Source organism: Bombina bombina, chromosome 6 (assembly GCF_027579735.1).
Source record: "Bombina bombina isolate aBomBom1 chromosome 6, aBomBom1.pri, whole genome shotgun sequence".
Taxonomy (NCBI): domain Eukaryota; kingdom Metazoa; phylum Chordata; class Amphibia; order Anura; family Bombinatoridae; genus Bombina; species Bombina bombina.
The window spans coordinates 1,142,550,950-1,142,570,142 of record NC_069504.1 but is presented as its reverse complement, the minus strand read 5'-3'; the positions used below and the strand labels follow the sequence as shown (position 1 = coordinate 1,142,570,142).

Sequence of the window (19,193 nt, the reverse complement as noted above, 5' to 3'; positions counted from 1 at the left end):
GATTGCAGCAGTTTTATAATAATGTTATACATTAGCAAGAGCACTAGATGGCAGCAGTTGTATAACAATGCTATATATTAACAAGAGCACTAGATGGCAGCAGTTTTATAACAATGTTATACATTAGCAAGAGCACTAGATGGCAGCACTTTTCCTTTCATGTAGCGCTGCAGACATGTGCACGCTGCCTATCTAGATATCTCTTCAACAAAGAATAACAAGAGAATTAAGCAAATTTGATAATAAAAGTAGATTGAATCCTTTTTTTTAAAAAAAAATGTGTTCTCTATCTGAATAATGAAGAAACATTTTGGGTTTCATGTCCCTTTAAATTTCACTAATATAAAAATTTCAACTCCACAAATCAATTGCATATATAAATAGAGCAGAGTCATTTAGTTTTTAATAAGTGCATTTATTTTGTATTATCTGAACTAGAATTGTAAATATATCTGTCCTGTTGCATCTCTAGAGCAAGGTCAAGAGGCCCTTCATGAGGAGGAACCTCAGCCTGAAGAACATCCTTCTTGTGGCTCCTGGAGGAAAATGGGCATCCAGTTTATGGAATGTAGGTTCAGCATCCCATCCCCCAGCTTGTACGTAATGTGTCCCATCTGACTCTGGGAGAGAACCATGCTCACCCTGGGAGAAGTTTATTATGTTCAGGCCCTTTCCCCTCAGCACCTGGATCTTTTCCAACCTATGAGGCCTCCCAAGCATTTTCCACAACCTCTACCACCACCAACATCACCAGCACTTTATGCTCCACCTGTGCTCTATCCCGCACCACCTCCACAGACTGCAAAACCTCCACAGACTGCACCACCTCCACAGACTGCAGCACCTCCACAGACTGCACCACCTCCACAGGCTGCACCACCTCCACAGGCTGCACCACCTCCACAGACTGCACCACCTCCACAGACGGCACCACCTCCACAGGCTGCACCACCTCCACAAGCTACACCAACTCCTCAGGCTGCACCACCTCCACAGACTGCACCACCTCCACAGGCTGCACCACCTCCACAGACTGCACCACCTCCACAGGCTGCACCACCTCCACAAGCTGCACCACCTCCTCAGGCTGCCCCACCTCCCCAGGCTACACCACCTCCACATGCTCCATCACCTCCAGAAGCTGCACCCCCTCCCCAGGCTACACTACCTCCACAGGATGCACCCACTCAACAGAATGCACCACCTCCACAAGCTGCACCACCTCTACAGACTGCACCACCTCCACAGGTTACATCACCTCCACAGACTGCACCACCTCCACAAGCTGCACCACCTCCCCAGGCTACACCACCTCCACAGAATGCACCCACTCCACAGCCTGCACCTTCTCCACAAGCTGCACCACCTCCACAGGCTGCACCCACATCCACATGCTGCACCACCTCCACAGGCTACACCACCTCCACAGGCTACAGCACTTCCACAGACGGCACCACCTCCACAGACTGCATCACCTCCACAGGCTGCACACCCTCCACAGGCTACACCACCTCCTCAAGCTACACCACCTCCACAGGCTACACCACCTCCACAGGCAACAGCACTTCCACAGGTGGCACCACTTCCACAGGCTGCATCACCTCCACAGACTACATCCCCTCCACAGGCTGCACCCCCTCCACAGGCTGCACAACCTCCACAGGTTATACCACTTCCACAGGCTACACCACCTCCACAGGCTACAGCACTTCCACAGGCGGCAACCACTTCACAGGCTGCATCACCTCCAAAGACTACATCACCTCCACAGGCTGCACCCCCTCCACAGGCTGCACCCCCTCCACAGGCTGCACCACCTCCACAGGCTACACCACCTCCACAGGTTACACCACCTCCACAGGCTGCACCACCTCCACAGGCTACACCACCTCCACAGGTTACACCACCTCCACAGGCTGCACCACCTCCACAGACTGCACCACCTCCACAGGCTGCACCACCTCCACAGACTGCACCACCTCCACAGGCTGCACCACCTCCTCAGGCTGCCCCACCTCCCCAGGCTACACCACCTCCACATGCTTCATCGCCTCCACAAGCTGCACCCCCTCCCCAGGCTACACTACCTCCACAGGATGCACCCACTCAACAGACTGCACCACCTCCACAAGCTGCACCACCTCTACAGACTGCACCACCTCCACAGGTTACATCACCTCCACAGACTGCACCACCTCCACAAGCTGCACCACCTCTACAGACTGCACCACCTCCACAGGTTATATCACCTCCACAGACTGCACCACCTCCACAAGCTGCACCACCTCCCCAGGCTACACCACCTCCACAGAATGCACCCACTCCACAGCCTGCACCTTCTCCACAAGCTGCACCACCTCCACAGGCTGCACCACTTCCACATGCTGCACCACCTCCACAGGCTACACCACCTCCACAGGCTACAGCACTTCCACAGACGGCACCACCTCCACAGACTGCATCACCTCCACAGGCTGCACACCCTCCACAGGCTACACCACCTCCTCAAGTTACACCACCTCCACAGGCTACACCACCTCCACAGGCTACAGCACTTCCACAGGTGGCACCACTTCCACAGGCTGCATCACCTCCACAGACTACATCCCCTCCACAGGCTGCACCCCCTCCACAGGCTGCACAACCTCCACAGGTTATACCACTTCCACAGGCTACACCACCTCCACAGGCTACAACACTTCCACAGGCTACAACACTTCCACAGGCTGCATCACCTCCAAAGACTACATCACCTCCACAGGCTGCACACCCTCCACAGCTGCACCCCCCTCCACAGGCTACACCACCTCCACAGGTTACACCACCTCCACAGGCTGCACCACCTCCACAGGCTACACCACCTCCACAGGTTACACCACCTCCACAGGCTGCACCACCTAGACAAGCTGTACCACCTACAAAAACTACACCACCTCCACAAGCTGCACCACCTCCACAGGCTACACCAGCTCCACAGTCCTGCACCCACCTCCACAGGCTACAGCACCTCCACAGGCATCACCTGCACAGTCTGCATCACCACCACAGGCTACATCACCTCCACAGGCTGCACCCCCTCCATAGGCTACACCACCTCCCACATGCTACACCACCTCCACAAACTGCACCACCTCCCCTGCTACACCCCCTCCACAAGCTGCACCACCTTAAAAAACGGCACCACTTCCACAGGCTGCACCACCTTTAAAAGCTGCACCACCATTACAGGCTGCACCACCCTCCACAAGCTGCACCCACCTCCACAGGCTGCACCACCTCCCCAGGCTACACCACCTCCACAGGCTACACCATCTCCACAGACTGCAACACCTCCAAAGCTGCACCACCTCCATAGGCTGCACTACCTCCACAGGATACACCACCTTCACAAGCCATACCACATCCACAGGATACACCACCTCCAAAGGCTGCATCACCTCCACAGCCTGCACCACCTCCACAGGCTGCACCACCTCCACCGGATACACCACCTCCTCAAGCTGCACCACCTCCATAGGCTACACCATGAGGGGAAGGAGCAGACGGGGACAGGATGAGAGCCTATACCTCTGCTTTTACATTGTTCACTCAAGAAAGTCTTCAGGTGCAGAGGCAGATGGTGAGAGAGATGCAAGACCAACACAACAGCCGGATGGAGCAATTGATGTTGTGCCTGTAACAACAGAGTGGCTCCCGGCACCACAGAGCACACTGGTGCCCCCCCGCCGATGCTTCCCCCTACGAAGCCTGTTGCTGTGCCCTTGCCCTCCCTAAGCCATCTGCTTTTTTTTGCCTCTGGAACCAGCTTCACCCACCCTCCATCTGTTAAATTCTGAGGTAAGTGTGTGTTGGTTTTTCCCCGTCTAATCCATATGCACTAATGATATATGTGGAATTTATTATTTGAATCTATGCTAACATATTTCAGATTCACAACTTATATAGAGAACAATCATTATTTATATAGGGTATTGATGGTATTGTATTTTATATATGCTAGTACGGTAACTTAATCCAATGTATAACATTTATGGCCAATATATTTAATCTCTCTCACCTTCTGCCTCGCACCTGGGGACTTTCTGGGTGCACAATGTAAAATCATACATGAAGGCCCTCATCTGTTCTCCGTCTGCAACTTCCATTTGTGTTACAGACATTTATAAGTCATTTTATCTATGAACTCTTAGATATTGCATACCTATTTCATCATATCAATTATTTTCTATATGTATGGTGCAAAGAAAATGTAGTGTTGTTGTACTCTCAGAATATTGTATAAAGTGCAACACCATAACAATCCATGCAAAAGAACCATCATGGACTGTGTCTTTAATTACTCAAAGATAAACATCTTTGTGTGGCTTATGGACTGTGTTATGCCATACCTTGGTATTCAATCATGGACTGTGTTACTTATTGCTCACAAAGTAACCTCCTTGTATGGTGAAAGGACTCTTTTAATGGCAGATGTGACGTGAGTCACAAGACCTGAGGGCCTGTTATGGAACATTCTTTGGGGCTGGAGGTACATGGGCATTAAGGATATCCAGAGACTGCATGGAAATGTGAAATTTTATATGCTGGACACCCCATGTACTTTCATAACTCTGTCCTAAGTCCATGTACCCTGTATCCATAAATACAGGATGGGTACAGGGTTGTGAGTGCCCCTTGTGGGAGCAATTGTGACTCTATAAACCAAGTGGGCATAAGAGACTTAATAGTTTATAAGAGCTGTTCTAATATTCTGTTATAAGATGTATTTTTATTTATGTTTCTAATCTGATTGTGTCTCAGGAGTCTGTCTTTGTAAAACCTGTTTGTGTTCCTGTGTGATTATGTTAACTAGACTGCCCAACATCAGATTGTCTGAGTCAAACCTTTCTTCCCCAGTTAATTAACTTGATAACCTTAATCTGTTTTACCTGTGAATAGACAATTGTTAGAGGTTTGATGTATTGTTCATATGTTTGCTTTACTATTTAACCAATTCCCTATGTAACCTGAAGCTCTGTAAATCTGGAATGCCTGGGTGTATAAATCTGTGTGTTGCTTTCAAATAAAGTGTTCAAGTTTGTGTTCAGAGTGTTGCCTCAGATCTGTCCTCCATAACTTTAGACTGCGGTCAAAGAGGGGGTACCAGGAGCTATTGCTCTGGATTAAAGGATGTCCAGGACAAGGGAAGTGTTCTGACGGTGGTACTCATTTGGGGTACCAGTCGGTCCGTCACATCTGGTGGCAGCGGTGGGATTGATTTCTTGTCCTGCTGACAGAGGAGGAGCGGCACTGTCACCCGCAGCTATGGAAACCTAGCTCCTATGGCGAATGCAGCAAGTGCTTACCCACCTTGATGAACCTGTTTCTGCACAGGACAAGCTGGGTTGGAGGGATGTGCCGTCTAGCTATCAGTCCGTAAGCAGCACTACAAAGATGCGCCAATGGCAGCCAGTGAAGGATCACAGCCAGATGATTATAGATGATGCAGAGGAAAAATTCCACAGCAGAGTGCAGAGAAGGTTGTCAATCTACGGAGCCAACCCATACGAAGCAGCAGTCCGGGTAACGAACGCCGAGGTAGTGAAGCAAGATCATCCAGGTATCAGAATATTCAGACAGCTGAGATGCTGGGATCAGATACCTTTAAATAGAAGAGTTTCAATATGGGACTTCGAGTGGCAAGTCGAAAGTCACTCTTGCTGTTTTAGGAGGGCCAGTTCCAGAGGAGATGTGCCTGGAATGTAGAGCACTGATTCGGGGGCTAGAGTGGTGTGAAGATGCACTGGAGAATTGGTATGGCTGCAGAGGCAAAGTCCTGCCCTCCCAGAATAACGCTTCGGGGAACAAGTAAAACTTGCGGCTTTGCTTACTGAGAGGACAACCACAGTTGAGGGGATAGTCAAACTGTAGTCTGTGGGTGCAAAGGAGAGGTTGAGCTTGAGGATCGGTACAGAGCGTTATATTGGTTTGCAGACAGGTGGCAGTCGAGGGCAGAAACGCACTATTCCCCGGAAGGTGATGAATTTGGTGGCCCCGGCTTATTATGGGAAGCATTTGAGGAGAAATATGACTTTGGCAGTCCCGAGGGATATCGATTCTGGGACATTCAAAGCAAGAGGGCAGGAGCTTTTACAACCATGGAAGTACTTGCCTTAGAGCCTTGACCTGACATGGCTTATCTATCAGGAATGGTAACCTTGAGGTGGATTACCTAGAACTGCTGTAAAGTAGTCCTTTACTTACTTCAGAGGCAGCGGTTCTAGTGGACTTCATATCACGGATGTTGGTCCAGGAGGTGTGGATGAGATAGTGGTCTCCACACGTGGAGTGCAGGATATGGGGAAGTCGGCCCAGACCCCCAACCCCCTGGCATGGGAATTCCTAGTCACCCTGTTATCTCCCCAGCTGGACCCAGAGATTGTGGATCAAATTTACTTTTCCTCTGAGGTGTCAGATGCGGATCACCCAACAGAAGAGCAGGCAACAGGGTAGAGTGTTGTTGGCCTCTGTCCATCCCTAACCAGCACCCCCAAAAAACAGGAATGACAGCCTCACGCCGGCAGAGGGACCAGAGGAGCATGCAGCAATCCAGCGGAGGAGCTGGCATTGGGACCGAGAGATGTTGGTATCTCTCTACAAGCAATGGCAGATTCCTATCCAGTACAGTCTCCACCTGTATTCTCCAGGGATGCTGGGCATATGGCCCAGATCTGTAACAGCATGTTGGAGTGAGCCCAGCCACCCTGTCTTCTCTCCAGCAACTGAAAGGACTCCAGGGAGAAGGGACAGTCTGCACTTCTCCTCAGCAGCGGGTATGTTCTATGAGAGAGGCAGAGGTCGGCCGGGTGAGTGATGCTCTGTTTTGGACAATTTGTTTGGGGTACTGTGTGGATACGGGCTTTGGGGGAATGGATCTATGGACTAACTTTGAAGTCAACCCGTCTGGAGTCTCCTCCTTTGTTAGTCAACTTCCGAAAGGGGGAAATATGTGACGTGAGTCACCAAGATCTGAGGGCCTGGAACTGGCCTTTGTTCCCCTCCCATTTACTTCCTGTGCAGCTCTCTGGGATTCCTTTCCTTGAGGTCAGGCTGATTGGGCTTCTGCGGAAGTGGAGCTCTCACCGCACGCTGTTCTAACTGCAGCGCTGAGGGCCGAAAAAAGAACGTTACCCCCCCGAATGAGACTGCCTTTGCCTGCACCACAGCAGCTTTGCAGGCACTACTCTGTGGAGTTTACTGCAGAGCTCAGCCGAAGAACAGCAAGCGGATACGCTATTACCCGTGCATGGGAAACAGATCTGGGGGTCGCCCTCTAAAGAGCCACATTGGATAGCCGGGTGTGTTTCAGCGGTACCTCTCTCTACCAATACCCACCTCTAGGAGAACGTCCGGCCGACACCGAAAGAAGAAGAAGAGGACCCGTGGCCTCCTGGTAGGGCAAAGTGGTCCGGTGACGTTGGGACCGTTGAGGCAGCCGGTAGGTCGGGAAGCCCGGTCGCGGAGGGATCCGTGGGTGCCACTCCTTCCTTGCTGGCTCACTTCTGGGACGGCATCGGATCATCATCAGCACTGACCGATGCACAACACGGCGTCCCAGGGGTATTGAGGCTCCAGAGGCTCCAACTGAAAGAAGCATGGTAGTAGACGCAACATTGGAGTTGGGCCAAGGTATCGTATGATAGCATGTAACAGCATCTGGCAAAGGCGATTCCCCCCACTGCACCGTTATGTGCAATTTTAATTAGTGGGACTTTGTCATCTGGATAGATTTGCGAGGACTCTGCTTGGTCCTTTTAATTAGTTTGTTCCCTGTCTGCCCCCTATACCCAAGGGTAAGGAGAGAGAAGAAAAAGGAAAAGAAAAAACTGTAGATAATTTGCCCGTACCCAGGGAAGGAATAAAAGTGACTTTCTTTACTTTTTTTTTTGATGTGTGGTCCCCCCCCCAAAAAAACTGCTACTTTTAAAGAGACACTTGGAATCTGTATTATTGAAACTGCCCCGAATTGAATTTTGAAATTGTCCCTGAGATGAAGGGAATTTGTGGACTGGTATATACAGTTGGTTTCTAGTTATTTTTGGTAGTAGGACTACCTATAACACTGTTTCATCTAAGTGTTATTTAATCCTGCAGGGATTTGAGTCCACCAAATGTGACAAAAAATTTAATTGGTTGACGGTTAATTTATATAAGTTTATACAATTCTATGGTCTATTGTTTTTTGCTGCTTCTGTGATATCTATGGTAGTGTTCACTAACTTTTTTGATTATCCCCAATAGTATCTATTTGAGCAGGCTTTCCTCTCACTACTTAGGTTTGATGTAAGACACTTTCACATTGTTATTTTATTTTAATAAACTCCCGAAAATACCAATTAGGGATTTATTCTAAAGCACCCTAAAGCTCAAAAAAAAAAAAAAAAAAAGAGAAAGAAGGGAAGAAAAAGGGAAAAAAAAAGACCAAGATCTGAGGGCCTGTTATGGAACATTCTTTGGGCTGGAGGTACATGGGCTTAAGGATACCCAGAGACTGAATGGAAATGTGGAATTGTATATGCTGGACACCCCATGTACTTTCATAACTCTGTCCTATGTCCATTTCACCCTGTATCCATAAATACAGGATGGGTACAGGGTGTGAGTGTCCCTTGTGGGAGCAATTGTGACTCTATAAACCAAGTGGGCATAAAGGACTTAATAGTTAATAAGAGCTGTTCTTATATTCTGTAATAAGATGTATTTTATTTACGTTTCTAATCTGATTGTGTCTCAGGAGTCTGTCTGGGTAAACTGATTGTGTTCCTGTGTGATTATGTTAACTAGACTGCCCAACATCAGATTGTCTGAGTAAACTTTCTTCCCCAGTTAATTAACTTGATACCTTAATCTGTTTTACCTGTGAGTAGACAATTGTTAGAGGTTTGATGTATTGTTCATATGTTTGCTTTACTGTTTAACCAATTCCCTATGTAGCCTGAAGCTCTGTAAATCTGGAATGCCAGGGTGTATAAATCTGTGTGTTGCTTTCAAATAAAGTGTTTATTTTTGTGTTCAGAAAACTGAGTGTTGCCTCAGATCTGTCCTCCATAACTTTAGACTGCGGTCAAAGAGCGGGTACCAGGAGCTATTACTCTGGATAAAAGGATGTCCAGGAGAAGGGAAGTGTTCTGACGGAGGTACTCATTTGGGGTACCAGGCGGTCCATCACAGCAGACGTGTGCTACAATCATGGACTGTGTCTTATATTCCTCACAAAGCAACCTCCAGGTATGGCTTATGGACTGTGTTAAGCCATATGTGTGCTACAATCATGGACTGTGTCTTATATTCCTCACAAAGCAACCTCCAGGTATGGCTTATGGACTGTGTTAAGCCATATGTGTGCTACAATCATGGACTGTGTCTTATATTCCTCACAAAGCAACCTCCAGGTATGGCTTATGGACTGTATTAAGCCATATGTGTGCTACAATCATGGACTGTGTCTTATATTCCTCACAAAGCAACCTCCAGGTATGGCTTATGGACTGTGTTAAGCCATATGTGTGCTACAATCATGGACTGCGTCTTATATTCCTCACAAAACAAACTCCAGGTATGGCTTATGGACCATGTTATGCCACATGTGGGATTCAGTCATGGACTGGTATACTTATTGCTCAAAATACCACCTCAATGTATGGCTTAAGGACTGTGTCATGTCATACTCTACCACAAGCACTTGCACTTATGGCTATGTGGGACGGGCGACTGATACTGCAAAGAAAATTGACATATGTTCTGTCAAATCAAAGGTCCCATGCAACTTAAATCTGGTGTTTATAAAATATTTATCCTTTGTGCAATTTGATATAAAGTAGTGCAGGTAACACGTTTATGAATTGCAGTTATTTTATAAAAGTAATTTATGGTAAAATGAAAGTTTTTATTTAATGGTAGTTGTCACATATTTACTCACTACTGGTTCTGGAGTACCTCTGTGTATTACCTAGAGTCACTGTGTAATGTATATACTACTATAATTATATACAGTATCTGGTGCTGGGCTCCCTCTGTATATTACCTACAGTCACTGTGTAATGTATATACTACTATAATTATATATGTGGTGCTGGGTCCCTCTGTATATTACCTAGAGTCACTGTGTAATATATATACTACTATAATTATATATGTGGTGCTGGGGTCCCTCTGTGTATTACCTACAGTCACTGTGTAATGTATATACTACTATAATTATATATGTGGTGCTGGGGTCCCTCTGTGTATTACCTACAGTCACTGTGTAATGTATATACTACTATAATTATATATGTGGTGCTGGGGTCCCTCTGTATATTACCTACAGTCACTGTGTAATGTATTTACTACTATAATTATATATGTGGTACTGGGGTCCCTCTGTATATTACCTACAGTCACTGTGTAATGTATATACTACTATAATTATATATATATGGTGCTGGGTACCTCTGTATATTACCTACAGTCACTGTGTAATGTATATACTACTATAATTATATATATAGGGTGCTGGGTCCCTCTGTATATTACCTACAGTCACTGTGTAATGTATATACTACTATAATTATATATATATGGTGCTGGGTCCCTCTGTATATTACCTACAGTCACTGTGTAATGTATATACTACTATAATTATATATATGGTGCTGGGATCCCTCTGTATATTACCTACAGTCACTGTGTAATGTATATACTACTATAATTATATATGTGGTGCTGGGGTCCCTCTGTATATTACCACAGTCACTGTGTAATGTATATACTACTATAATTATATATGTGGTATTGGGGTCCCTCTGTACATTACCTACAGTCACTGTGTAATGTATATATTACTATAATTATATATGTGGTGCTGGGGTCCCTCTGTATATTACCTACTGTCACTGTGTAATGTATATACTACTATAATTATGTATGTGGTGCTGGGGTCCCTCTGTATCTTACCTACAGTCACTGTGTAATGTATATACTACTATAATTATATACAGTATCTGGTGCTGGGGTTCCTCTGTATATTACCTACAATCACTGTGTAATGTATATACTACTATAATTATATATGTGGTGCTAGGGTCCCTCTGTATATTACCTACAATCACTGTGTAATGTATATACTACTATAATTATATATGTGGTGTTAGGGTCCCTCTGTATATTACCTACAGTCATTGTGTAATGTATATACTAGTATAATTATATACAGTATCTGGTGCTGGGGTCCTTCTGTATATTACCTACAGTCATTGTGTAATGTGTATACTACTATAATTATATATGTGGTGCTGGGGTCCCTCTGTATATTACCTACAGTCATTGTGTAATGTATATACTACTATAATTATATATGTGGTGCTGGGGTCCCTCTGTATATTACCTACAGTCACTGTGTAATTTATTTACTATTATAATTATATATGTGGTGCTGGGGTCCCTCTGTATATTACCTACAGTCACTGTGTAATGTATTTACTACTATAATTATATATGTGGTACTGGTGGTCCCTCTGTATATTACCTACAGTCACTGTGTAATGTATATACTACTATAATTATATATATATATGGTGCTGGGGTCCCTCTGTATATTACCTACAGTCACTGTGTAATGTATATACTACTATAATTATATATGTGGTGCTGGGGTCCCTCTGTATATTACCTACAGTCACTGTGTAATGTATATACTACTATAATTATATATATATGGTGCTGGGGTCCCTCTGTATATTACCTACAGTCACTGTGTAATGTATATACTACTATAATTATATATGCGGTGCTGGGGTCCCTCTGTATATTACCTACAGTCACTGTGTAATGTATATACTACTATAATTATATATGCGGTGCTGGGGTCCCTCTGTATATTACCTACAGTCACTGTGTAATGTATATACTACTATAATTATATATGTGGTGCTGGGGTCCCTCTGTATATTGCCTACAGTCACTGTGTAATGTATATACTACTATAATTATATATGTGGTGCTGAGATCCCTCTGTATATTACCTACAGTCACTGTTTAATGTATATACTACTATAATTATATATGTGGTGCTGGGGTCCCTCTGTATATTACCTATAGTCAATGTGTAATGTATATACTACTATAATTATATATGTGGTGCTGGGATCCCTCTGTATATTACCTACAGTCACTGTGTAATGTATATACTACTATAATTATATATGTGGTGCTAGGGTCCCTCTGTATATTACCTACAGTCACTGTGTAATGTATATACTACTATAATTATATATGTGGTGCTGGGGTCCCTCTGTATATTACCTACAGTCACTGTGTAATGTATATACTACTATAATTATATATAAGGTGCTGGGGTCCCTCTGTATATTACCTACGATCACTGTGTAATGTATATACTACTATAATTATATGTGTGGTGCTGGGGTCCCTCTGTATATTACCTAAAGTCACTGTGTACTGTATATTACTACTATAATTATTATTTGGTGCTGGGGTCCCTCTGTATATTATCTACAGTCCCTGTGTAATGTATATACTACTATAATTATATATGTGGTGCTGGGGTCCTTCTGTATATTACCTACAGTCACTGTGTAATGTATATACTACTATAATTATATATGTGGTGCTAGGGTCCCTCTGTATATTGCCTACAGTCACTGTGTAATGTATATACTACTATAATTATATATGTGGTGCTAGGGTCCCTCTGTATATTACCTACAGTCACTGTGTAATGTATATACTACTATAATTATTTATGTGGTGCTAGGGTCCCTCTGTATATTGGAAGATAAACAAGGGGCGCCAACATAGTGTGAATCGTTCAAACAACAAATATAAAAGTGATGTGCAAAAAACTACTCACAAGGAAAGTGGCACCTTAAATGAATAAGGTGCGATAAAGCAGGCTGACATTCAAATTCCAGCAGTCAGTACGCTGGAGGTCTCACCCAGAGGACCTGTGGAATCCAGATAGGCGTCTAGAAAGTAGCACCCACGTTTTTTAGGGCCAATGGCCGGACCAGGTGAGCTGCAAGCTGATAGGTGTTCTCCTGCTGCACTCACGCCACCGAGACTTTTCTCCAAAAACGACAGTGTCAGTGTATGAAAGGTTCCGTGGTAAAAGTCCTGTTTCAAAAACAAGTGGATCGTGGGGAAAGAAGCAAAAAATACCGGGTCGTGGTATAAAACAAACAGTATTTATTTTGCAACGCGTTTCTCAGTCTATTCCAGACCGTTTCATCAGGCATAATCATAGTTAACAATAGAGATCTATTTAAACCCACAGTGACCCGGAATTGAAAACAAAAGGTCAACTCTATTAACAATGTTGCAATTGCAAAAACATTTAACTTTTGATACATTGTATAAATTGGTTTGAACAATTGTGACCACACAGATAACACTTAAATAAAAAGTATATAAAAAACCCTATTCGCAATTACCAAATATATCTGGAAAAAAATAAAATATCTCATAGTAAACTGGACATATATTAACATGTGTGTATATGTATATCTCATCTCCTGGTTGGATTCGAACCCAGGACCTAATGTGTGCTAGGCAATGGAAAAATCAAAAGGCTACCTTTATGTCTTGTTTGAATTTCTTGCAAAAAGGATTAGTATTGATACAAAATATATAAATTGATCTACATGTCTCACAATGTCTAGAAGATAATCTTATTTGGTCTTTTTAATAAATGACTCTAATTTTTAAAACCAAACTAAAAGGAATTTTCTTATAAATATAAAACTAAAAAAGAAATGTTCGTGACAAATGCTTACTATAAATAAGTGACATATAAAAATTGTAAAAAATATATATGTATATATATATTTTATTTTATGGCTCCACTGGACTTGAACTTGGGACCTTCTGTATGTTAAGCGAGCATGAAATTGATACGGCTATCTTGAAGGCCTATTTTTATGTTATATATTGGAGCAGAAATATGTTAGGAATTATGTGATTAATAATATGTATATATATATTTGGGACTCCACTGGACTCGAACTTGGGACCTTTTGTATGTTAGGCGAACAAGAAATTGGTAAAGCTATCTTGAAAGTTTATGTTATATATTGGGGCGGAAATATATTTGGGAATTATGTTATTAATTGTTTCCAATCATATACAACAACCAAATAGACTAAAAAGTGTATCCAGAATGTATATAAACAATTGTAGGTGTATGTATTGATGAATAATCAAACATTAAAAAGATGAAATGTGCAAAATAGTGTATCGTAGAAAATAATATAAATCAGGTATGTAAAATATAATATAATATGAAACTATATAGGTGCTTGGACTATTAGGTTTAGAACCGGATAGACAAGTGCATACATATACACAACTATGTGGACATGCTCATCATGGGCATATACACATAAATATAAGTGTATGGAAACATAACATATTCTATATGTGTCTAAATTGCATTAATGCAATATATTATTGAAGACTGACAAAGAAGAGAAAAAGAAATAAGAGAGATATAATGTAGTGGTATCAACATATTGTAGTGTTTGTTAATGTATATCAAAAAATATAAGAAAATATGATGTACTAGACCCTAAAAGCTAAATCTCATATTAGATATAAATGTAACCTGTATAAAAGTGATAATTTATGTGAAGGCTGCCAAATCTACATTGGCGTTTAAGCCTAATGGATACAAGGTTTTGAGTTTGTGTATCCAATATGTTTCTAATTGCCTGAGTTTAATCAGACGATCATAATCTGTGGAAGGTGGTACATGATCAATAGGGATAATTTTATAGATATACCAAACACTGTGCTGTTTATAAAAATATTTTTTTTTATTTATGCATACGGGTACAAACCCAATCATAAAGTGGTAGGTCCCACTTTGATAACCTGTGTTCCAAGCGCATCCTCTTAAGTTTTTTCCTCCTCAGGAATTTCTTTTTATATTATCCCTCTGTATATTACCTACAGTCACTGTGTAATGTATATACTACTATAATTATATATGTGGTGCTGGGGTCCCTCTGTATATTACCTACAGTCACTGTGTAATGTATATACTACTATAATTATATATGTGGTGCTGGGGTCCCTCTGTATATTACCTACAATCACTGTGTAATGTATATACTACTATAATTATATATGTGGTGCTGGCTCCCTCTGTATATTACCTACAGTCACTGTGTAATGTATATACTACTATAATTATATATGTGGTGCTGGGGTCCCTCTGTATATTACCTACAGTGACTGTGTAATGTATATACTACTATAATTATATATTTGGTGCTGGGGTCCCTCTGTATATTACCTACATTCACTGTGTAATGTATATACTACTATAATTATATATGTGGTGCTGGGGTCCCTCTGTATATTACCTACAGTGACTGTGTAATGTATATATTACTATAATTATATATGTGGTGCTGGGGTACCTCTGTATATTACCTACAGTCACTGTGTAATATATATACTACTATAATCATATATTTGGTGCTGGGGTCCCTCTGTATATTACCTACATTCACTGTGTAATGTATATACTACTATAATTATATATGTGGTGCTGGGGTCCCTCTGTATATTACCTACAGTCACTGTGTAATGTATATACTACTATAATTATATATGTGGTGCTGGGGTCCCTCTGTATATTACCTACAGTCACTGTGTAATGTATATACTACTATAATTATATATGTGGTGCTGGGGTCCCTCTGTATATTACCTACAGTCACTGTGTAATGTATATACTACTATAATTATATATGTAGTGGTGCTGGGGTCCCTCTGTGTATTACCTACAGTCACTGTGTAATGTATATACTACTATAATTATATATGTGGTGCTGGCGTCCCTCTGTATAATACCTACAGTCACTGTGTAATGTATATACTGCTATAATTATATATGTGGTGCTGGCGTCCCTCTGTATAATACCTACAGTCACTGTGTAATGTATATACTGCTATAATTATATTTGTGGTACTGGGGGCCCCTCTGTATATTTACCTACAGTCACTGTGTAATGTATATACTACTATAATTATATATGTGGTGCTGGCGTCCCTCTGTATAATACCTACAGTCACTGTGTAATGTATATACTGCTATAATTATATTTGTGGTACTGGGGCCCCTCTGTATATTACCTACAGTCACTGTGTAATGTATATACTACTATAATTATATATGTGGTGCTGGGCTCCCTCTGTATTTTACCTACAGTCACTGTGTAATGTATATACTACTATAATTATATATGTGGTGCTGGGGTCCCTCTGTATATTACCTACAGTCACTGTGTAATGTATATACTACTATAATTATATATGTGGTGCTGGGTTCCCTCTGTATATTACCTACAGTCACTGTGTAATGTATATACTACTATAATTATATATGTGGTGCTGGGGTCCCTCTGTATATTACCTACAGTCACTGTGTAATGTATATACTACTATAATTATATATGTGGTGCTGGGATCCCTCTGTATATTACCTACAGTCACTGTGTAATGTATCTACTACTATAATTATATATGCGGTGCTGGGGTCCCTCTGTATATTACCTACAGTCACTGTGTAATGTATATACTACTATAATTATATATGCGGTGCTAGGGTCTCTCTGTATATTACCTACAGTCACTGTGTAATGTATATACTACTATAATTATATACGTGGTGCTGGGGTCCCTCTGTATATTACCTACAGTCACTGTGTAATGTATATACTACTATAATTATATATGTGGTGCTGGGGTCCCTCTGTATATTACCTACAGTGACTGTGTAATGTATATACTACTATAATTATATATGTGGTACTGGGGTCCCTCTGTATATTACCTACAGTCACTGTGTAATGTATATACTACTATAATTATATATGTGGCGCTGGGGTCCTTCTGTATATTACGTACAGTCATTGTGTAATGTATATACTACTATAATTATATATGTGGGGCTGGGGTCCCTCTGTATATTGCCTACAGTCACTGTGTATTGTATATACTACTTTAATTATATATGTGGTGCTAGGGTCCCTCTGTATATTGCCTACAGTCACTGTGTAATGTATATACTACTATAATTATATAAGTGGTGCTGGGGTCACTCTGTATATTACTGACAGTCACTGTGTATTGTATATACTACTATAATTATGTATGTGGTGCTGGGGTTCCTCTGTATATTACCTACAGTCACTGTGTATATACTACTATAATTATATACAGTATCTGGTGCTGGGGTCCCCCTGTATATTACCTACAGTCACTGTGTATATACTACTATAATTATATACAGTATCTGGTGCTGGGGTCCCTCTGTATATTACCTACAGTCACTGTGTATATACTACTATAATTATATATGTGGTGCTGGGGTCACTCTGTATATTACTCACAGTCACTGTGTATATACTACTATAATTATATACAGTATCTGGTGCTGGGGTCCCTCTGTATATTACCTACAATCACTGTGTAATGTATATACTACTATAATTATATATGCGGTGCTGGGGTCCCTCTGTATATTACTTACAGTCACTGTGTAATGTATATACTACTATAAATATATATTTGGTGCTGGGGTCCCTCTGTATATTACCACAGTCACTGTGTAATGTATATACTACTATAATTATATATGTGGTGCTGGGGTCCCTCTGTATATTACCTACAGTCAGTGTGTATATACTACTATAATTATATACAGTATCTGGTGCTGGGGTCCCTCTGTATATTACCTACAGTCACTGTGTAATGTATATACTACTATAATTATATATGTGGCGCTGGGGTCCCTCTGTATATTACGTACAGTCATTGTGTAATGTATATACTACTATAATTATATATGTGGTGCTGGGGTCCCTCTGTATATTGCCTACAGTCACTGTGTATTGTATATACTACTTTAATTATATATGTGGTGCTAGGGTCCCTCTGTATATTGCCTACAGTCACTGTGTAATGTATATACTACTATAATTATATATGTGGTGCTGGGGTCACTCTGTATATTACTGACAGACACTGTGTATTGTATATACTACTATAATTATGTATGTGGTGCTGGGGTTCCTCTGTATATTACCTACAGTCACTGTGTATATACTACTATAATTATATACAGTATCTGGTGCTGGGGTCCCCCTGTATATTACCTACAGTCACTGTGTATATACTACTATAATTATATACAGTATCTGGTGCTGGGGTCCCTCTGTATATTACCTACAGTCACTGTGTATATACTACTATAATTATATATGTGGTGCTGGGGTCACTCTGTATATTACTCACAGTCACTGTGTATATACTACTATAATTATATACAGTATCTGGTGCTGGGGTCCCCCTGTATATTACCTACAGTCACTGTGTATATACTACTATAATTATATACAGTATCTGGTGCTGGGGTCCCTCTGTATATTACCTACAGTCACTGTGTATATACTACTATAATTATATATGTGGTGCTGGGGTCACTCTGTATATTACTCACAGTCACTGTGTATATACTACTATAATTATATACAGTATCTGGTGCTGGGGTCCCCCTGTATATTACCTACAGTCACTGTGTATATACTACTATAATTATATACAGTATCTGGTGCTGGGGTCCCTCTGTATATTACCTACAGTCACTGTGTATATACTACTATAATTATATATGTGGTGCTGGGGTCACTCTGTATATTACTCACAGTCACTGTGTATATACTACTATAATTATATACAGTATCTGGTGCTGGGGTCCCCCTGTATATTACCTACAGTCACTGTGTATATACTACTATAATTATATACAGTATGTGGTGCTGGGGTCCCTCTGTATATTACCTACAGTCACTGTGAATATACTACTATAATTATATAAAGTATCTGGTGCTGGGGTCCCTCTGTATATTACCTACAGTCACTGTGTATATACTACTATAATTATATATGTGGTGCTGGGGTCACTCTGTATATTACTCACAGTCACTGTGTATATACTACTATAATTATATACAGTATCTGGTGCTCGGGTCCCTCTGTATATTACCTACAGTCACCGTGTAATGTATATACTACTATAATTATACATGTGGTGCTGGGGTCCCTCTGTATATTACCTACAGTCACTGTGTAACATATATACTACTATA

At 41.8% G+C, this 19,193-nt stretch overlaps 1 protein-coding gene across 1 annotated transcript; it reads left to right on the top strand.

Annotated features, from left to right (window-relative positions):
* The first annotated feature begins 633 nt into the window (after positions 1-633).
* LOC128664927 (basic proline-rich protein-like) lies at positions 634-3,517 on the top strand. Its single transcript, XM_053719720.1, has 3 exons — positions 634-1,359; positions 1,412-2,959; positions 3,356-3,517. The coding sequence occupies exons 1-3, from the start codon at positions 634-636 to the stop codon at positions 3,515-3,517; spliced, it is 2,436 nt and encodes an 811-aa protein (XP_053575695.1).
* The last annotated feature ends 15,676 nt before the right edge of the window (positions 3,518-19,193 follow it).